Source organism: Euprymna scolopes, chromosome 26, assembly GCF_053919585.1.
Source record: "Euprymna scolopes isolate OS-2025 chromosome 26, ASM5391958v1, whole genome shotgun sequence".
In the NCBI taxonomy this organism is placed as follows: Eukaryota; Metazoa; Mollusca; class Cephalopoda; order Sepiida; family Sepiolidae; genus Euprymna; species Euprymna scolopes.
The window spans coordinates 50,096,580-50,120,329 of NC_136507.1; the positions used below are offsets into that span (position 1 = coordinate 50,096,580).

The window sequence follows — 23,750 nt, forward strand, 5'->3', positions numbered from 1 at the left end:
TAACATAATCTGTACTTACTGGCATAAGGTCCCAATATATAATATAACCAATGGGTCAATTCCTTTATTATATGCCCAAAAGACTCAAGCATAAAGCATATTAAGAAATATTATGAGAAAGGAGGATATTTAAATATGATTGGATATTTCATTGCACAGCACAACTTCTGGGCAATGCCAAGCAGAGATAATTCATAAAAGATAAAACTGATGAAATCTCATTCAGATAAATCCAAGTTATCTAACAAATCCATTGTTTTAGAATGACTTCGATGACTAAATATTTTTTTGTTGTTTTGATATAAAAATGCGAAATGTGTAAAGCTAAATTTGAGGGGTTCTTTTTTTTTTCTGAAGGAAATTGATTCTAAAAGCATCGAATCTCCATTCAACCCTCTTCCAACCACAGTCCATGATGAAAACCCCAAAGGTAAGTTGTCTTTATTTCCAGCTTTGTTGTATTTTTTCATTATTTAATGTTGCTCTGGTCAGTTAAAATTGTTTCATTATTTAATGTTGCTCTGGTCAGTTAAAATTGTTTCATTATTTAATGTTGCTCTGGTCAGTTAAAATTGTTTCATTATTTAATGTTGCTCTAGTCAGTTAAAATTGTTTCATTATTTAATGTTGCTCTGGTCAGTTAAAATTGTTCAAATCATTAACATTTGAAAATCGGTAATTTTGTATTTACTTTAGTTCTGATAATGGTGTTTCTAGCATCCGTTTAGTTATGCAAAATATTTTTACTCAAACATAAAAAAATGAATAAAAGAAATGTAAAAATGTAAGATAAAGATGAATTGACCTCTACAAAATAACTGTTTAACACAAAGCATAATTTACCAAGTCACAATAATATATGAATGAAAAATCTAAATGACAATATTATATGGGAGAAAGCACATACAAATAAAACAAAGTAACATAAGCACATGCAATAAAATAAGCATTAAGATCCGAGTTATTTCATTTTTAAATTTGCATTGTCATGGCTTTCAATATATAAAATTTTTGCTATATGTAATACTTTTAGAAACTTAAATATATTTTTGTGTCATTAGCTTTTGCCTTAAAACTTTATCCTTAAACGATGCTTCAACATTTTTTCATAATCTATCCCATTCACTAAGCCTACATTAACAATGATAGACACACAATCCACTTCTACTTTGGTATTATCATTGAAAGGCACACTTTCCCTAAGAGAATCTGCTTCATCACCATTTTTTTTTTTTTTTAGTTAACTGTAAAAGTAGGCAAAAAGATTAAACAAAAATAAACATTTAAAATGCTTGTATTATTTTTGTTCTTTCCAGTGAAATTTGGGAAAAGCAAATATGTGTATTTTGGTCGGCATTCAGAGGGGAATCGTTACATAAAAAACCGTGATTTATGATGCTAATGTGTTGTTACCAGACTTCACCGATTGGTTCACTGCCCAAATTCATGAAAATAAAACCAAATAACTGCCAAGAAATCAGGCTTAATTATTTTTTGTATTCATGTTCAGACGTTTCATTTTTATTTAATAAATCTTTTTAAAACTTTAAAAATCGTTGAATGTTGTCATAATTTAAAAATTTTTTTTATTGTTTTAATGTCTTTATTATTATTATTAATAAAAAAGAAAATTGCCTGAATTGACCTTTTAAACTTTAATCAAACTTTACTTAATGGTTGTGTTGATTTATTGTGTGATTAAAAGAAAATCAATCCAATTAACATCTAAACTCTGTCAGTAGTGTTAAAGTGGATTAAAGGTCGCTGTAAATATTGTTAAAGTTATTGAAAATATAACTAAGGATGCATAACGACTTAACCTTTATAAAGCTGACTATTACCGATTTTGTTTATTCAATTTACCTCTGTAACATAATTCTTCAGAAAAATATAGTTAATTATTGCTACAATGTTCAAAAGAAACAACCCTTGCAAGTGCTGTTAATGGCTAATCTCATGTTTCCGTGCAATGCATATTAATACTGTAGAACAAGGACAATCCAGTTCAAGACTTCAGCTTGATAAAACAAAGAAAATGATATTTGAAACAAAAAGGGATGAAAACCAGATGTAATACCAATTATAAATGCATATTACATAATATGACAGACACATAGATGTATCTAAGTTATGCAAGAATGCATTTAACAGTGGCATTCCTTCCAGAAGTTAAATCGGAATTGCTATAAAAATAAAAAATCTTTTTTCACTCATGTAAATTTCAGTTTTTAGCTACATTTCCTCTACAAAAAATTTATTACAAACTAATTTAAATATTAAGTTTCCAGCTGAGATTCCAGAGACAAATTGATTTTTCTTTTTTGTGATCAAATTATTAGAATCTTTTATGGAGAATGTCATTTTTAATGAATGAATATGAAAATATAATTGAAAATCTTTTCCAAGATTGATGAGTTCAATCCTTCTGGAAAGATAAAGGATTATTGAATAATTTTAACATTGTTAGACTCACATACTTAGGTTTTTCCAAGACATAAATTTGTCATTTTATGTTGTGTTATGAGTAAACACGAAACAAAGGAAAAACCAAAATAATTAAGAAACAAATTTTTATATATATATATATATATATATATATATAGTTTTATTCTCACAGAGACAGTTTGTTGAAGACAAATGTGAGGGGATATATGAAACATAATACAAAAAGGGATGAAAACCAGATATAATTACTAAAGGTAAGACTACATGAATGTCCTAACACAATAAAGAACATGTATTGCTGGGGTCAATAAGAGAGATTGCATGGAGAATGTATAAATTTAACTTACATCTTCTTTAATGTTCTAGGAACTTACATCTATAACCATAAAAAGGAGTTTGAAGATGATGACGACCAATGTAGGCATGCTAAGGTGGCAATTTATCAAACCATATTCAATTGGTTGAGCATCTGGGCACAAAAGAGAAAGAAAGTGGTGTTTTTATTAACCACAATATTTTTGATTTCCGGAAAGAGGAGAGTGCATTCTCTTATGGCTCAGTTTAATTCAGGGGAGATATATATTTTCTTATGTATTATAAAAGGTTTTTTAGGAAATTAAAATATTGTATTTGTTTTGACACAATAAAGAAAAATTCTTATATATATATATATATATATATATATATATATATATATATATATATATATATATATATATATATACACACACACACTCTAGGCTTGGGTATCCAGTTTATTCTGTGTTACTAAAGGTCTTAGCTAAAAAATTAACAGTTAAAAAAAATAACTTTATTGTTCAGTTACTTTTTAAACATACTCTGTCTTGGTTTAGCACAAACTTTGGCAACTGATAGATCTAATTTCAGTTTTGGGGAACAGTAATTAGTAATTATAAAGAATTCTTTTTTTTTTTCTTTTTTTTTTTTAAATCTTTGGTAATGTCAAATGAACGAATATGCTAGTATTACTTTTTAACAAAGTCAGATCAAGGTCATAATAAATAAATGCAGGGGTTTTAAATGTATCTTTAGTAGTTTGAGTTTTAGTCAGACAGATAGAAGGAAATAAGAGTTTCTTTTATATAAAATAAAACTAGAAGCTCCGATGCTAGACAGTTTGTCTAGTGTGTGTGTGTATGGATATATATATCTTTAATCTAAGAATAAAAAAAACGATTTGGAAATTTTAAATAAGGCGATCCCTGGAGTAAATGTGGTATTATGATTGAGAATTCTAGCAAAGAACAGCATAGATATATCTTAGGTAAAAAAATTACAAGGATGACCTTGTCTCCCTCTCCACACTTTTGACTCTCCCTCCCCACACTTTTGAATGGCCTTGTGTCTAATTCATTTTGATTAATGTAAAGTTTTATTGAAATAAGTAGATTTCTTAAATATCATTGATGCCGGAAGTTTTCATGTAATTATCTCCCTTGAAAATGAAATGCTAACAATGTTTTTAAAGCAGTATAACATTTTAATAAAAAATTTTTTTATTATTACTGTATTAATGAGTATAATAAAAGTACTATGAAATTATTGCATATATACAATAATATTCATTAATACTAGCCAAAACTGAAGAGCCAGTGCTCAAAACAACCAGATATTATAAAAAGGAACTAATCAGAGATGCCCCATGGGGAAATATTTTTTCTCTCCCTGCTGAACAGTGTGCAAACGAGACCACTGCCTGATTCAAAACTGCAATCGAAGCGCATGTTCCCATGCAAAAATTTTATAGTAAGCCCCACTCTACCCAATGGTTTACTTCGACTTGCGCAACTGCCATTGCTCAAAAGCAGCATGCATACCGCAGATTTAACCGACATAAGTCCAGTTCAAACAGACTGAAGTATATGGAAGCTAAAAATAAGGTTAAGAAAGAAATAGCGACAGCTAAGAGAGAATTTACGGAAACCACTAAAAAACGCATCGAAGCACAAAAACTAGGAACTCGAGACTTCTGGAAAATCTACAACAGTGTAGTAAATAATGGGTATTCAACAATTCCCCCACTAACCAACAATAACGAGGTTGTCTCCTCAGCAACCGAGAAGGCTAACATGCTTGCCAGTCGGTTTGCCTCAAACTCCACACTGGACCCTTCCAACCACCCCCTACTGACTTTCCTACGCAGACAGACGCCACGCTAGACAATCTGAAAATCACCCCTGCTCAGGTGCATGCCATCATAAAAATCCTTGACACTTCAAAAGCATGTGGATCTGATCTCATCTCAGTTGTGCTATTAAAAAAATGCTCAGCCAAAGTAGCCCCAGTTCTCTCCAAACTCTACAACAAATGCCTTAATGAAGCTTTCTGGGCTGTTGGAAAACTGATTTTGTTGTACCAGCTTTCAAGAATTCTGGCGAAAGAACTGACCCATCAAATTATCGCCCCATTAGCCTCCTCCCACTTTTTGCCAAAATATTTGAGATCTTAACCATGCTCTAGTCCATCACCTTACAGATGCTAAACTTCTGACTGACCAACAATATGGATTTAGACAAGCCCGTTCCACAGCAGACATTCTAACTGTAATCTCTGAACGTATATACCATTCACTGGACAAAGCGGGGGAGGGCAGAGCAGTAGCTCTAGATATATCTAAGGCTTTTGACAGGGTATGGCATGAGGGTCTCCTCAGGAAAATTAGATCATACGGTATCACTGGTAGAATACTTAACATAATTAAATCCTTCTTAGATAAGAGAAAAATCCAGGTTGTCCTCGATGGTTGTACATCTAAACAATATGATATAAATGCGGGAGTGCCCCAGGGGTCTATCTTTGGACCACTATTGTTCCTGATATTCGTAAATGACCTCCCTGACAAAATTGCCTCTGAGATGAGTATATATGCTGATGACACTACACTCTATGGCAGGCACGACAGGAAGACGAATGAACACATATCTAAAGAAATGGCAGAAACAGTAGAGGAAGACCTTCAATCTGTAGTGGAATGGGGACAAAAATGGTTGGTCACGTTCAATGCCGCCAAGACTAAACTAGTTTCATTCAATAATTACAAGAAACCCTCTCTACCACCTATAGCAATGGCCAACGACTCTTTATCTGAGAGTATATCTTTCAAACTGCTTGGTCTAACGTTCACAGGAAACATGAGTTGGAACAATTACATTGAAGGCATTGCCAGGGCCGCTGCAAGAAAGGTGGGCTCTCTCTACCGTGCTAGACAACTACTAACACCCGAAAGTATCCTGTACCTCTATAAGGCCACCATTCGCCCATGTATGGAGTATTGTTGTCATATTTGGGCTGGTGCATCTGCTACTAGTCTCTCGCTCCTAGACCAGGTTCAAAAGAGAGTTGCCAATCTGATAAGTCATGAACTGTTATCTAAGCTTCAGCCTCTGTCCCATCGACGAAATGTTGCATTTCTCTGCCTGTTCTACAAGTATTTTAATGGTGAATGCTCTGACGAACTGCAAACACTTGTGCCCCCACGACGTGAGCACCCTTGACAAACCCGACAGGCTGCTAAATCTCACCCCCACACTGTAGAGATCCCTAGATGTAAAAGATCTTTCTACTCCAATAGTTTCTTCCCCAGAACCGCTAGACTTTGGAATTCCATTCCAGGTCCCTGCTTCCCCAACAGTACTGACGTGCATAAGTTCAAGTGTAACGTGAACCGACATCTTGGTGCCCAAATCCCTACATAGTACCCCCGTAGTTGTTGCCCCTGATAGTAGCCCCCTACACCAAAGTGGCAATTTGCCTTGTTTGGGTGAAAATGTAATTAAAAAAAAAAAAAAAAAAAAAAAAAAAAAGAAGTACATACACAAATGAGCTATATCGAGTTTTGTCTGAGAGAATTTGCGATTAAGTATACATATGACATTTTAGCTTATTTTTATTAACTTTGACTATTTTGAAGGAATAGAAACATCATTATTTATTCATTTAGATTTATTATTTAGTATTAATGTTTCCATTAGTAAAAAGAAGCCGAGATAATATCAAAAATTCAAAATATAAACAGACATATAAATAGAGAAAGTGCCATAGAGCTAGGCTGAATATAGTTCTTGTTATATTGGAGCCTCCTCTTCATTTAAAGAGGACATGGACCATCTGTCCTATTCAGAAAATCATTACTATCACTTCTTCTAAAAAGGTGATAAAACAGGTATTTACCATCATGAATAAATTGTATGCAATTGTTTGGGTTTTGTATTTCATTAATTGATGGTAAATATTAAATCAATGTATCAAGAAATGTAGATCTAACAGAAACTGCAAATACATTGAAACTGATTACCTTGACCTGAAAATGCCAATATTAATAATGTTGAATTGGAAGATCCTATTGTTGAAATATCTAAATCAAGGAGTCCAAAATGGAAGAGTGTAGGAAACAGAAAAACAGTAATCCTAAAATTTCCAAATCTGTATATTTTGTGTGGCCATTTATTCACATTAAAAATGAACCTTGTAAACTCTCGGTTTATTCAAATATTAACTTACATAAACTTGTTGTTCAAATCATACATTTGTGTGTGTGTGTGTGTGTGTGTGTGCAAGAGTGCACATTAGACATTTTCTAAGGGAGCCATCGCATGATAAAGGTTGGGAACTGCTGGGAAATATTACAAGATTTGTGGAAAAGTTAGAGATTAAAATTTCATTCTGTTTCGGTAAAAATAACCAATTAGTTAAAAATAACCAATTGAGCAGTTACTTCTCTTAAAAACATAACTAATTTTGAAATTCCCACTGATCTGTTTTTCTGTTTAATACATTTAAAACTATTAATTGATCATGCTTAAAATAATCTAGAAAACATCTATCAATAATCAAGGATAATTAAAATTTTTAGATTTTTTGGCCAGAATATTTAAAAAATAAATAATAAATTACTCCAGGCCTGGAAAATTTAGATGTAAAAATCAAAGTTTTCCAGGACATGCTTCTATTAATAATCAACTTGACAAGAGGTACTTGTACAGCAAATATAATTTAGAAAGCTTAGAATTTCTAGTTGAAACTACCTTTAATAAGCAATTTTATGCTTAGGTTAGACCTTTGAATATCTCATAGATTTAACAGGAGACAATATTTAAGAGAGAGTTTTGAGCAACGGGCAGAAATAACACTGGGTTGTTGGTGAGAAAAATTGATTTTTATTTCTGAGGAGAAACCTACAAAACAACAAAGTGTCCCCACATATCAAAATCTGGACACACGATTAAAGAAACAGAAAAAAAAAAAAAGTAATTGTTTTTTTGACACAATGAAAAAATCACTTTCACAAAGGAATTATTTATCTGGATAATTAGGAAGAAGGGAAGGGAAGGTGTGGAAGGAAGAGACAGCTTAGATGAAGATTATCGTACTGTCTTAACATTTGTCTTAAGAGGCAATATGGCTAACTTAAATGAGTTAAACTGTTTGATGGCATATCAATCAATTTGAGAGTTCTTTTTAAAATCAAATATATAAATACAATGATTTCTTTAGTTAGTATGAGAACAGATTCATTATAGAAAAAAGGGGTTCAGAGCCAACCGATATCTATAAAAGGTCTGGCAACATGATTATTGTATCAACATGAAGTTCACATTTCCATCATCTTTGAAACAAAGGCAAATATTTGGACATATTAAAACAAAAAAAAAAAAAAAAAAAAAAAAACATAAAAAGCGCAAAAAATTTACAAAGATTATCGAAATAATTCTTTTTAAAAAAAAAAATTGTTTTTCTGAAAGTATTTTCGGAGTTTGTTCCGATATAATTTTGGAAAATGTTCAACTTGATTTCTGACTGGATAACATGATTATATTTTTTATGTTTTCAATGAATTAGTCATGATAAACAAACCCGATTATATTGCAGAAAAAATAAATGATTTTCTTAATTTACGTTGAATGAAATGATTTTTGTGCATGTAGTTATTTTATGGTAAAGGATTTTATTCTTTCTTTTTGCATTTATAGGCACGAGTCAATAATTGTTATCATCAAACGGAGCTTTTTAATAATCAGCATAGTTTTTAATTAACCAATTACTGGATATTATTAACATGTTTAATTAATACAAGTGTCATAATTAATTAGTAGTAATTCAGGTTCCCGCATACCTGCCCCAGTTGTGGACCCTAACCGCTTGGTTTGCCAGGCCGGTTATAGGCATGACCTTGGTTCATAGCTCCCTCACAAGTATTGGTGGACAAGTGGCCATAACAGACTTGATGAATTTGGCTTACTGATTCCACAATTGGCAGCAATAATTCATTCAGACATGAAGGGGGGGGCCTTCATGTCTGAATGAATTTAAAGAAATTGTAAAATATTTTTAAAATGTTAAAGCATTAATATTTTAACAAAAGAATGTGTTCATTTGATACTATCTTATAAAACTAATAAATTAGAACGTCAGATTAACATCTTTTTTTGTGATTATTTGATGAGATTTTTTCAATTGAAGACTTTTGCAGTTTAAGAAAAGTGAAAATAAAATGCCATTTTACGAAAATACTTTTTTTAAAATTTAAAATTCATATGAAAACACAAAAAAAAATATAAATTTCATAAGACCCTTCCTGAACTGAAGAGGGCCATAACATCCCAAATCAGTTGTATCCAAGTGTGTTTGTAATACAGAGGTGCACATTTAGAGCACATCATTGAAAGGCAATTTAACATTCAAAATCCTATTTTAAAAAAAATAATAATTTGGTAAAAAAAAAAAAAACATTTAAAAGGGCCAAACAAAAATGAAAACTAATTATCATTTATACTGAAAATTGTGAAAATGGAATCATTTAATATAAAATAAAGTATTTTTATTCTGCTTTTTTTTTTTTGACATGTTATTTTAATCAATAAAATTTTTTTATTAACATAAGTAAAATCTTTTTCTTTTAAAGTTGATAAGATTATAAAATTTAAGTAAGAGATGCTCAAAGGCATGTAATAAATAAATTTATATATTTTTTATTCAATAGACACCATAAATTAGTTTGATCTTTCATTAGTACCTTTGGTTTTATAGAAACACTAGAAACTCAGAGTTAAAGATATTAAGTGTGACTGTAGACTGATAAATCCGTCACATTTGGTATCTTAAACCCGATTTGTTGAGTTTTCAGTGTTTCTGTGAAACCAAAGGTACTGAGGAAAACATCAAACTGTCAATTGAATAAAAATATTAGGCTCATGCACAAATAATTGAGCAATCTTGTTATTTATCCTATCACACTAAATTACACACTCTCTCTCTCTATATATATATATATACACACACACACTGTGCCAGAATTATATGCAAATCAATATTTTGTTCTAACTCCAATAATTTTCAATGAAAATTTGTGAAACTTCGCACGTTATACAGCAACACTAACGCACACGCAGATATAAAATTTTAAGCTGATCTGCACAATAGCGAGCAAACGGCAGCCATTTTAGTGACTTGCAGTTTTTTTCAGCGTGCCAACTTTATATACAAGATGGGACATAAAGGTGCAGTCAAGCGGAGAAGTCTAAAATTGTTCAAAGGCTCCATAATAAGATTTCCACTTTAGAAATTGCCAAAGAATTACTGTGATCGTCGTACAATCAAAAAATATTGTACTAACCCTCAACTTTGTAATGGACGTTCTGACAAAGGGAAAATTTGTAAGAAATCATATATGTCACGTCGAACAATAAGCAAGAGCAAGAGAGAAGTTCGCTGTAACCCACTTGAAACTAGCAAACAAGTTTTTGAAAAAGCTGGCATTCCTGATGTGCCCAAATCAACTCGTTACCGTATACTGAGGATGATTGCAAAATTTGGAAAGCCAGAGGTCTACCCTCAATTGAAGGATATCCACAAGAAAAAGAGGATAGAGTGGGCAAGAGATCACATGAAGGTGAATTTTCAAACTATTTTGTTCACTGATGGGCGGAGGGGAGGTGTGATGTTCTGGGCTGCAATCATTGGAAATGAGCTGGTAGGACCATTCAGAGTCGCAGATGGAGTAAAAACTACCGCTAAACTCTACATTGACTTCATTAAGGAACACTTGGAACCCTGGCAGAAGAAAAATTTGGCATTCCGGAAAAAGATGGTATTCATGCGTGATAATGCACCGTCCAATTTTGCAAGGATAGCCACTGAATATTTGGAGAGAGTTTTTGCCACACATGGGGAAATAATGCGATGGCCAGCCTGTTCTCCAGATTTAAATCCCATCGAAAATCTGTGGAGCACTTGAAACAAAATATTTACTCCGGAGGAAGGCAGTACAACTCCAAGGATGACCTCTGGAATTCTATTCTGACTGCTGCCCAAGACATTTCATCAGATGAAATCGAAAGTTTGACATCTTCAATAGACCAAAGGCTTTTTGCTCTTGTCAATAAAAATGTTTTGATGATCTTTTTGCACTTCACCATATTTTAGCATTTGTTTGCATATAAAGTTGGCATGCTGAAAAAAAATGTAAGTCACCAAAATGGCTGCCAATTGTTTATTACTGTGCAGATTAGCTTAACATTTTAGATCTGCGCTTGTGTTAGTGTTGCCATATAACGTGCTAAATTTCACAAATTTTCATTGAAAACTATCGGAGTTAGAACAAAAATATCGATTTGCATATAATTCTGGCATGGGGTATATATATACATATATATATATATATATATATATATATACATACACACACACACACACGTGTGTGTATATTATTATTCTTATATTTAATCAATAATCTAATTTCAACTTGATTAGGCACTGTTTCAAAAATATATTTATTGCATGATAGATTTAGTTTTTAAACTTTTTCTTAACAATAAATATATTGATCTTTTTTCTTAAAAAAGGGAGTTGTCTAATAAAACTATTTAATAAGACTTAAATCATGGCTAAATGACACAAACTCAAATATATTGTAAAGATCTATGTAAATTTGAATCATTTTTCGAATCCACAAAAATGTAAAAAAGAAATCTTTCTATGCCCATAACTTTAGTGGTGCTAGCTTGATTTTGGCACAGTATTTTTTACCATTGATTATTTTTTTTGTTTTTGATAGCTTTCATGTATTTCGAAGTTTTGCACTTAAGATTTAATTTTTAGTTTATAGTTTTTGTCTAATAAATTCCAGAAATTTAAAATAATGAAGAGTTTTGTCATTTCATAAGGAAATAAAAAATTTCTTGAATTACTTTAAAGGCTTCAAAAGCATATTTATGGTAATAGTAAACAAGTCAGCCATTTAAATTCATGAACAATGCTCAGAATCTATTTACTTTGTTAAAGATTAAAAGTCATTTAATGTAATGTCAGTTACAAAATAATTTAAGGCTTGAATTATGAAATTTAAAGAGAAAAGATCAGTATTATGCTCGATTTATGTTTCTAGACCACAAAGGAAAAGCTGAATTTTTTTTATGTGCCCTTGCAGGAAGTCTATAGCAATTCAATGCGGATCACAATGCAGTATCGCCATTTGCTAATGTCACTCAGAATTGTGCAAGCAATTAAACATGATATTACATATGAGATGATGCAAGAATGAAAATGTACATTTATATAAGACAAACACTTTTTTTTTTTAATATTGTTAAATCAAAATCAGAGTGAAACTTTCACACACACTATATATATATACATATATATATATGATATAAGCAAACACACATATATATATATAAACATGCATACATAGTATTTTTATATATGTGTGTGTGTTTGCTTATATTTATATATAAATACATATATGTACATATTTTTTTTATATAAATACATGCATTAATATGCATGCTTAGTTGTGTATATATATATATGTGTGTGTGCATGTACATATATTTATATTTAAACATGAGAAATTCTATTCTGGATTGTTTGATATAAAGAACATTTTGCAAAGACAAGGTTAGTCAGCAGCTTTATTTAAAAATAAGTCTCTATAAAAATCAAAACAAAAATGCTAAAATCTAAAGGACATATGAATGGTCTATGGGAACCAATTCTTTTTTGAAACTTAAAAAATTAAAAAATATTCCCAAAGACAATCACACACATGCACGCACACAAACACACAATACATAGATATAGATATAGATAAATATATACACACACAAATTATCCGCTGTATCTTCACAATACTACACTCTAATAAACTAACACTCGATACAGCATTCACGCAACATTACTTTCTCTATGAAATCCATTTTGTGGTTAGGATTTATTTATGAGGTGAAAATATTAATGGAAGTGAGCGGAACTGGACTTGATGTTGGTATGAAGGAGAGAGGGGGGCAGGGAGAGTGCATCGGAGAAGTCTGTGATGAAACAAAAAGTGTTTGAAACAAAATAGGGTAGACGTGTCAGCTTCCTGCCTCCAAAAACTCTGTACAGAATCTTACTCTTTAATTCTTTCAATACTAGCAATTACACACCAAATTTTAATATATAATAAAAAGATTTTTTTTAAATGATGACATATCCAACATTTTTTCCCAAGGCAGTTCAACTTGCTATGGAAGTTGAACATAAAAAATCCTTTTAGAGTTGATATTTCCAGAGGATTTCTTCACCATTCTCTAAAATTTTAGTTATTTTTTTATTTTAGTTCTCCTTGAACTACTGCACTGATTGAACACAAATGTCAAATTTGCTAGTATTCCAAAGGGGAAGAAAACAAAATAAAATAAGTAAAAATTTTTTTAAAGAGAGGTGACAGATAAAAGGAGGCAGAGTGAGGGTACACATCTGTAGCAAAAAAATACTTTCTTCAGCAGTCGGTTGAAGATCAAAATTGTTGTAAACTATAAAAAGATTTTACATTTATTATTTTCTGTAAATAAACAAAAAACAAAAAGAAAAAAGCGTTTATATAAGAGGCAGGACTTTATACAATCACAAAAGGCAAAATAAAATTCATATCTTAGAATGAAAAATAATAAAATCAGCACAAAGTTTCTCTACAAATAAAAAGTTACAAAATAATTACAGTTATTGGATATTTTGACTTGTTAAACTTTCAAAAACTGTAATGGTGAGAGAGATAGGGTTTGGTGTGGCCTTCCTTCAAAAAATAATTTGGCCGAGTTTTAAAGATCCCACCAGCTGACCATTTTGCAGAACAAAATGGTGAAAGAAAGTATAAGATTATAGTCCTTAAAGCCAATCTTACATCAATAGGTGTGTGCATATATATATATATATATATATATATATATATATATATAAGCACCATCATATTGTGTACAATATGTACCATATATCTTACTCAAGGCCAAGAAAAGGTCATATTTTTTCATCTGATGGGAAAAGACAGAGAAGAAAAAAATTGCGATTCTTTACAAATACAACACCATTTTCAATTGAATATCTCAACAGTTGCAAACTCTTTCGATCTGGGTGCATTTTGATAATTTTTGTATATATATTTTTTTTTGTTTGTATCAAAATATTACTTATTACATGATAACAGGTGTTCTTATATCCTTTGTCTCTACATTAAACTATGCCATCAGAAAACATTCATTATATTTAACGTTTAAGTGCACAAAGCACACTAATGGCAAGTTTATTACAGAGACATGTGACATGACAACACTTGTGTTTTTGTTATCAAAATGTACTAAATAACGAAGAGTTGATAACTACTGAATTATTCAACCCAAAAATCAACCTATTTAAAAAATAAAAAAAATAGGACACCTTCTTTATGGTGGAGTGCTTGTAAATAAATACCAGAAACAGTGATGGGGAAGCAAAAGAAAAAAACAAAAAACAAACAAATTCTGAAGCCAATAATGGAAACCAAAACCAATGCGACTATTGTTGATGTTTGTATAGATGTACGTATGTGTATAAATGCAAATGAGCTGTTGTTTAGTGATGCGGTTGATCTGCTGTCAAAAATGTGGGATAGAAGCCACAGAGAGTGGGTGAGGATACTGACAACAGGAACAAGAAAAAGAAAAGCTCATGCAAATGGAGTCAGACGTGAGATGCAAAATGAGATGTCAGAATGTCTAATGGGCCGAAGATGGAAAATATGGATTTTATTTAAACGCTTCACACGTGCCGCCTGGCAAAAGGGCAAGGACACAAGAGTTCTTCACTTCACGATTCACCAATTCTCATCGCTTGGCCTTCTTGCCAATTATCATTTTCACGCCACGTCCCCGTCCGCGAGACTTTGTAGGCCGCACATAATACTGCTCAGCTGGGTCTTCATCATCACTGCTGTCCTGGTCGTCTTCCTCAGTTACACGTTCGCCAGCCAACATTGCAGGGGACGGTATGTACTGCTGAATTAACTGGAATGTGCCAGTGGCTCCAATACCAGAAAGTTGCCTTCAAAATAAAGATATATATATATATATATGCATATAAGTTGAATTTTTTCTTAATTATGTAGATATATATTAAATGAAATAAATATTGAACAGTCTTTAAAAACTATGAAAAAGAAAGCAAAATATTCCATAGCATCTTTAACAGTTTACATTTCGATCAAAGAAACTTTCCTCAAGCTACAGTGTGTCAAGTGAACCAAGGCAAATTTATGAAGAATAAAATTTTTTTAAAAACTTGCATTTTTATACTTCATGTTCTTAGGAATGTTTTTAGCCTTACAACTTCTTTTTTAAACTATATTTTAGGTTTACAACTTTGAAAATATTTCCATGGCATGCCTCCATGAATACTTCATACAATATGGAAATGTAAGATCTAGTTAAGATTTTGACAACTCCTGTTGTTAATCTCATGATTAATTTGTGTTTTTTGTTACATGACTGCAGGTGTTGCCATGCTGTTTACCCATTATCAGATTACAGTAACACAAAACTCACTATTTCCCATGTTTTGTGCAAAGAAATGGAAAAAATAATTAATATTTTGTGCTGTTGTAGTTGAATGCAGAGAAAAAATAGGTTATAAGTTAAATTAAGATTTCTTTTTAAGCCTACAACTACTGAGGTACCCATACAAAAAACACAGATGTGCACATTTGGAGCATATCATTCAAAAAAGAAGATGTCAAGTTTTGGTAATCCAATTGTAAGGAAAAATAAAGAAAATCACCAGAAACGTTTATAAATCCTCAAATTGTTTTTACATGCAGAAAAAAATAAAGTAATTGGGATAACTTATGAATATACTGAAAACTTTTTTGGATGGTGCAAAAAGATTTTGGTGTTTTTATTGTGCACTCAAAAATGCCATCTATAATATAAATCTCACCTATCTGTTTAAATGTATGTATGCTTAAAACTTTGACAGAGGTGAGGGATTTTCACGAGATCAGTATCATTTTGAAGCTTGACCCTTCGGACGATAAATATCGAAAAATTGGCTAAAAACATTAGTTCCTTCATCCTCAACTGGGCACTTTTCTAAGAGAGGGATTGCTTTTTTCAACGATATTTTCGAAGGTCATTCCCACTTTTCGATTGTCTAGCCTTTAGGTACCTCCAACGCGTGCCACAGTTTTAACCCCCCCCCCGTATGTAACACAATGTAACTGTAATTAATTTATTATTATCATCCTAACTTTTTTTACTATTTAAAAGAAGAAGCTTCAAATAAACTGCTCATATTTTTTTTTTTTTTTTTACATCTTACAAAAATAATGAAAATGCAAGACAAAAATCGTGTTTACATTATCGACGCATTAAAACAACACTCCTATGTAGTAACGTGTTTTAAGCCATTGACACACCTATGTTTTAAAAATCTAGCAAAAATCAAATAATAGTCATATTTACCTGAAATTTTCGATATTTATTCACTATCAAATAAACTTACATATTAAAAGTAGGTTTTGTTAAATATATTAGAGGATTTTTTTTTTTTTTGTGTTAGATACAATCTATCAAAACAATCTCCAAACTATTCCTGAACTGAAGAAGGCCATCATCAGTGTTTAAATTAGTTGTATCCGAGTTTACTTGCAATGTGTATATTTGAAGCAGATCATTAAACAGTGATAAAACAAAGACTGTTGGGTATTTATATCTAAAACTTGGTAGATAACTCAGGTATAGACTGAAGTTTATTTGTACAAAATATGGTTGGATTTCAACAAGGATTAAAAATTTTTATTTTATTCCAAGGGGGATTCTTTTGAAGATTTTTTTTTTTTTTTGCATACTTGGATAGACTTACTATTTGGGTATACTACTACTAAGTAGTTTTACTGCTTATTTGGATTCATTTCTCAAAGGAGGAAGGGCTATAATGAATAAGGCAAACACGTGTTAAAAAAAAGAAAGAAAGAAAAAAGGTTATATTATAGTATAAAATGTCATCAGTGTAACTTCTACTTGATTCCCTGTGTGGATTACAATATTATCGAAAGTATCCATTGCTATCATTCAAAAAATTATCATTTTTCTGCAATAGCACCAGCATTATTGTTAATACTTTGTAGTTTGTAGAATCATCTTTATTTTTTGATTTATCACATAATTATAATTGAATTGTCATTTTCATATAATAGAAAAAGTGAGGCATTGGATCATTGGCTATTGAGCTCAGGTTGGATGATTTGAATCAAGAAAAAAGTAAGTTTACAAAGTAAGTTAAATAAATAAAACAAAATCTACAAGCAAGTCTTTTTGTTTGCTAAATAACTTTCTTACTTTTTCTCTCTAGTTATAGGTTAAAGAGAGGAGATATTCCCTACTATTTATGCGGGATTATTCTAGTCTGTTATAGCTAGTTTTGTTGCCTATGACTTAATAAAGAGAGAGTGATAGGAGTGCAAACAATATAAACTGTATAAAATCAGGTGAAGGGGGGGGGGCGTCAAACAACATACATACTGAGAAATGTTGAGAGCAATAGACAGACACTTAGAAAGAGATGAGTGACTTGTTAAGTAAATTGTAAATAATGCCTAATTAAAACAATTAAAAAAGCACAACTAAAAAGAAATTCAAAGAATAGTTTAGCTGGTATTGTGTCAGGTAAACAGATAAAAAAACAAAAACAAATGTTAATAAACTTAACTTTAATATAATAACTCACACTATAAGTTATAAATAAAGATATACAACTATGTTTTCTGACCCTTCAAGTTTAACAAAAAGAAATCATCACATGATTGTGAACAAAATCAATGAACCTGAGTGTATTATTTGTCTAACTTCGGTTCCGTTTTGTAGTTTTTATAACATATCATCCTTTTGAGTTATTTGATGGCAAAACAATAAAACTTACTCTTCATGTTTCAATTTAAAGACAATTTGCTATGAAGTTATGAATTCCTAAATTTCCTGACAGTATTAGTACCCAAATAACAATTGATCCACTAGGACTGGAACTTTGCAGAACTAATTCCATTAATGCCATTAAACCAACCCACCAATGTAATATGCCTGTTTGAGGCGAACAAAAGATTTAAAAATTGTTTGTTTATATGTGTAATAAAAAAAAGAATAAAAACAGAAAGAAAAGGAAATTGAAGTCATAATTACCTGACAATGTTCTTCTTGATCCCCCTGGAAATGGCATTCTTAAAAAGATGTGGTCGAGCTTCAATGTTGAAGTCTTGGTGAAATTCCTGCACATAACGTTTAATCAACAAAGCAGATGCCTGTTTGGGTTCGTGGGTGGCTACAATCGCCAGACACACCATATCTTCCATTGTTTCACCTGCAAAGGGGAAAAAAATTAAGTGGTTTGCTTGCTCTTTTTTTTAATACTAAAATTTTTGACTAAGTCATTATGATGACCAATAGCATAATATTTTGTCATGGTGACCAATAACATATTTTGTTATGATAATATATAACAAAATATTAAAAAGTAATTTTCTGGAATCCATTTTTGTAGAACAATAATTGTTACAGGGATTATATGAGAACAACATTCAGAAACAAAGGAGGAAGCTTTCACTAAACAGAAGAAGTGATGGCCAATTACCACCAGAAATGGCACTCCATCTGGATTATTATAAAAACAAGTTTCTTAAAAAACATCTATAAATTTTTTCCTTCATTTTTTTGATTTTTAAATAATTATTTTGATTAGATAGATTGTTGTTATTTTTTTTAATGATCGATTATTTAAATAAATAATCGATCATTAAAAAAAATAAATAAGGCTTTTTGAATTAAAATTATCTAAGATTGTATAACTTTTTATAAAATCACAACTATCATTAGTTAGCTAGATAAATTTAGTGTAAAATCTGATAAATTCATTAATTATATCATTAATATAATATTATTATAATATAATAGATTATTAATTTTTCTGAGTAAAATAATTCAATCATTATATTTCTTATTCACTTTCACATGGCAAATTACCAATTCATTGTTAATCCATGAACAAATGTAAAATAAATTTGTAGTGATGACCTCCATAACAGCAGACATAAGTTATCATCAGATCCAGATGTGTCAGCATGGACATTCATTGGCAAACTCTTGCATCTGTAGGCATGCTACAAGAAATTTGGAATGAGTCAGGCAATTGCAGTATTTCTACCAGTAACTTGATAGAACTGAGTTTTTAATTCTTTTGTAAAATTACTCAAAAATCTACTATCATGAAAAGAAGGAGCTGATTGGCAGGTTTAAATGTTATTTCTTGTATTTCAGTCATACAGGCTTCGTACAGATTTTCAAAGGCAAAAGTCAAAATTCAAGAACTTTTCAAGCCTGTGCGAACCCTGTAATAAGTAAACAGAAACAACCAATCATTATGAATTATGGAATATATATGGTAGGCAACACAGTGAGTAATGCGGGTATAGTATTATTTATTTATTTTTTGGCAACATTAAAATTTATGGGGTGTGTTCTCCCAAGCAGACAAAAATAAATCACATTTAGTTACTTAAGCTATCAAAAATAAATTGTTTTGTCTCTTATGGATAGATAGAGTACATACGCAATTTTATATGCATGTTCTAAGTATGAAAATATGTACCTCAAAATGCTATATGCTTGTACTCAATCTAAAAGTATATACATATATTTATAGGTGTTATAATTTAAATTTTACTAATTCAAGTGATCCTCTGCTTTTTATTAAACTGCTTGATAAAAATTGAATGAACATGAAATCATTATGAAAAACTGGACATTTTCAACTTTGTGAATTATTCAATTTTTATTTAAACATACAAGTCAGTCCACGTGAAATCTCTCCACAAAATATCAATGAAAACTTATCTTTTTTAAAAACGTCACACACATTCATCTTGTCATTTAGAGCAAATACAAGGTGCCTTCAATAAGTTTCAAGACTATTTTTAGGCACTTTATTGATAGTATACACATGAAACTCTAGTCCATTTTGAAGTAATCTTCTCCGGCTGCAATGTACTTGTTGTACTATTCCAACGACTTCTGGAAGACCCCATGGAAGTCCTATGTAAGCATGTCAATAACTCGTCACAGCTTCTTTCATCTCAATTGTCTCATAATGACAGCCTTTAAGGTTTTACTTAAACTTAGAAAATAACCAAAAGTCACAAGGAGCAAGGTCTGGACTATAGGGAGGGTGAGGAACTGTCTTGATGGCCATCTGGTTAAATAGTCTGTGATAAAGATGGAGTTGTGGGCTGGTGCTTTATTCTGGTGGAAATGTCACTGACATTTAAAGAATACTGGCATCTTCCGACAGAATCTCTTCCTGAACTCCCTTAAAATCTCAACAGAGTATTCCTTGTTGACTGCCTGTCCAATGAGAACCCAGTGTATGTAGATCATGCTCATGCTGTACAAAAAAAAAAGGCGGATCATCATGTTTCTGGGTAGCTTTGCTCTCAAGTTTCTGGGTAGCTTTGCTCTCTCTGTCTTTTTTTGAGTCTAGGAGAGCTAGCATGCTTCCAATGGAAACTGTCTGGGTCATAGCAGTAAATCTAGCTTTCATCACAGGTCACCAGAGCATCAAGAACTGCAGGATCTGAATTGATCAGATCAACATCTCCTTGCTGTCATGACAGCATCTTTCTTTCTGATCTTCTCTGAGCACCCTCCTTGCAAATCTTCCACATCTTCAGTTCCTCACAAATAATTGTATGTACAGTTCCCACACTGACATCAAACTGTGCACCTATTGTCTCTAGAAACATACAGTGGTCCTTATCCATGAAATTCTTTATTTGATGATGTTCTGACTTCCTTACTCCTCTCACACCTCTCATCATCCCTCACAGATTCCCTGCTTTCCTTGAATCTCTTATGCCACTCAAAAACTGATGCTCAATTCATGCAAGATGGTCCAAAAGTAGTCTTAAGTATTCCATATGTTTCTCCGGCATTTTTTCCAAGTTTAAAACAAAATTTTATTGCATTCATTGTTTTTCTAAAGTGTCCTCATGTCCAGATGGCATTTTAGAAATTCAATAGCTGTGACTGACAATCAGGCTTTGGTACTGTAGCTGTTCATTCGAACCTGAAATCATAAAAATTGGTCAGTCATCTCATAAGATATATAGCAATAACATACTGAATTTTCAAGAGTTTACAATTTTAAATGTTTGTACAAAAAGTATGGAAACTTATTGAAAGCAACCTGTAATTCTTTCAGCTAAGAAAGTTTCCTTTCAAAATGAATCATTCTCAGTTTGTAAAACCTATTAAGAACACTGACCTTGAAATTGAATAAAATTAAAAACAGTAACCTTGAAATTGAAACCAGATTCATCTGTGTTTAGTCTCAATAAATAAATAAATATGAAAGTTGTGTCCACTTATTTGAAGTATATTAACTTTAAAATAGATCATGCTTATTTAATTCAATGATACAATATAATATTTTTAAATACTGTATATATAATAATTCATTAACACTGAAACAAAGATGTATATGCTTAATTTGCATATTTATTTCTAAAACTGTTTATAATAAACTAGCCTGGGTGTCCAGCGTTGCCCAGGTGTTTGGAGGTGTGTGTTGAGCAAAAAAAAGAGAAAGTAGTAGGAAGGCAGGCTCAAACCCGTACCGACAAGGAGGAAAAGAACGTGAAATAAAAAAAATGTGATATCTTTGCTGTTGCAGCAATTGCCAAACCAGAAGGGACAAATGTTTAAATTAAGGCTAGTCAATTGAAAAGAGGGGATGACTTTTGAAAATATTGTTGAAAAAAGCAACCCTTCCCTGTAGAAAGGGTGATGGAATTAATGTTTTTAGCCAATTTTTCGACATTTGTTGTCTGAAGGATTGAGCTTCAAAACAATACCAATCTCGTGAAAATCCGTCGCCTCCGTCGAAAGTTTTAGGCAGATATACAAACATACATACATTTAAACAGACAGGTGAGATTTATATTATAGATTATTCTTCTGCTATTGAGTTGTAATTTTTATTATCATTCTTTCCATATACATGCTTTGTCATTATTAATATTGATTATAGCAATTCAGTGAAAAACAAAAAGGATAATCTTTCAAAATCTGTTAGATTTTCATTAATTTTCAAAACAGGAAATTGTGTGAAATGAAAACTTTTGCTTTTCCACAAAACTTTTGTTTTGTTAGATTAATTGCTGCCTGAAGGTCAAGTATTTTTTTATAATTTTAGATATGAATCATGATATTATATGATAGTTATATGAATCAGTATAAATTAAATTTCAACCATCTCAATTTTAGCCAAACCACATTTTAAATAAAGGAAGGTAAAAAATAACATTTTTTTTACCACTTACATTTGCCCGGGTTGAATTCATCAATTAAAAGTCGGAACGTTCCAGAGGCTCCTGTTCCAGTCACTTGATCCCATAATCCCCGTTCAATGCCTTTTTCTAATGCTTTCTTCAACCTATCAAAAAATCACAAAAAAACATTTTAAAAAGAGATTCTTAGAAAGGTTTAAACTTGTTGGGAAAGAAAAAGAATGAGATGCTGGTTTATAGGAAAGAATTTAACCAGTTTGTTATCTTATGTAAAGATTTGCCAGGTGTAAATTTGAATGTCTCACCTGAAATTTTATGACATCATATATCACATCGACTCAGTGAATAACAGACAACATTGTGTCTTATGTCTATCAACAGTTCATTTCATTTATGCTGTGTGCTTATTTCTTATATTTAATATCAATAAAGATTCACTTTGAATTTTATTAATAAAAAGAGATATTTTTACTAACAAAAAATGATGAAAGAAAGAAATATTAATCTACATAATAAAAGTGAATGTATCTGTGTCCGACTTAATTTATAATTGCATACGTCAATTCATTTTTATGAGCAAAGAAGAAATAATACTGAGAATAAAAAGAAAATAAAGAGTAATTGTGTATGTAAATTTAATTTTACGCAACAAAAAATAGAAAGCTTAATTTTAACAACTGATAAGAAAAAAAAAAATTTTCTCACAAAAATAAAGAAATTTTCTTGTTCTTAACATTTTTGTGACTAAAATAAGAATTAATATATGAGTACACAGATGCTTTATTTACAGAGAGAGAAAGAGCAGATTAGCTTTTTTTTTTTCAAGTAAAACTTGTATATTTTGCTTTTATATTTTTAAACTTTTTTTTTTTTAATAAGTTTTACCTCAATTAATTGTTCTGAATTTTACAGGAAGGTTTATTTTGCATGTGACACCAGTAGAAATCAAGTGTTACTGATAAAAATAAATTATTATTCCCCCAGGCAATGTGAGGTAGATTGGCTACTAATTGCAAACAGGTGGCCCATCAAGTTTACAGTCAGCAGAATTTGTTCTTATTTCTTTCTATAAATGATTTGCCGCTGCCATTTGTCTTGAGAACAACAAGCCAAAAACTATATGGTCCACCGACTGATAACTTGAATTTTAGGAGAAAGATAAAAATTAGCCCCAAAAGGTGTTTTTCAACCCTAACACACCTTGGGGCTGAAGCCCCAGAATTTTTCGAGGGTCAAATATTACATTTCCAGATGTATATCCATGTGGTCTTGCTTTTAGGTAATTTTCAGCAAAATCTAATGGTTAGAAAAGATATGTCCTGAAAAGTGCTACTTTTGGCCAATTTGACCCTTTTTACCCCCTTGTGATGCAACCAGAATTTTTATTAAAAATTTGAGAATGTTACATTTCCTCCCTTAACTTCATGCAAAATTTCAGAAAAAATATAATGAGTAGTTATTGAGAATTTTGGGAACAAATGGACGAGGGTGAATTCTAAGGTACAAATCTGACTAAGTCGGTGGACCAAAAATGTGCTTCTACTGTTGTAATAGTTATAGGCATACACTTTTCAGACTGATATGCGAATATATATATATATATATATATATATGCGCCCACAAACATTCATCAATAATGTATCGGTTATTTGCCTTAGTCTTAGCTTTA

The 23,750-nt window shown here is 31.1% G+C and overlaps 2 protein-coding genes across 4 annotated transcripts in view; one reads left to right on the forward strand and one right to left on the reverse strand.

Annotated features, from left to right (window-relative positions):
• Positions 1–1,553, forward strand: part of LOC145248024 (leucine-rich melanocyte differentiation-associated protein-like) — a 58,731-nt gene extending 57,178 nt beyond the window's left edge. For both annotated transcript variants that reach the window (XM_080109734.1, XM_080109733.1), the window contains 2 exons: positions 358–430; positions 1,317–1,553. In XM_080109734.1, coding sequence (XP_079965860.1) covers positions 358–430; positions 1,317–1,396 — 153 coding nt within the window. In that variant the 3' untranslated portion in view covers positions 1,397–1,553. The remainder of the gene's footprint in view (positions 1–357; positions 431–1,316) is intronic.
• Positions 1,554–14,472: 12,919 nt separating this feature from the next.
• The window catches only part of LOC145248022 (uncharacterized), a 102,099-nt gene continuing 92,821 nt past the window's right edge, over positions 14,473–23,750 (reverse strand). For both annotated transcript variants that reach the window (XM_080109732.1, XM_080109731.1), the window contains exons 9-11: positions 22,115–22,227; positions 17,925–18,102; positions 14,473–14,796 (exon numbers count right to left, since the gene is read on the reverse strand). In XM_080109732.1, the coding sequence (XP_079965858.1) occupies positions 14,580–14,796; positions 17,925–18,102; positions 22,115–22,227 (508 nt within the window). In that variant the 3' untranslated portion in view covers positions 14,473–14,579. The remainder of the gene's footprint in view (positions 14,797–17,924; positions 18,103–22,114; positions 22,228–23,750) is intronic.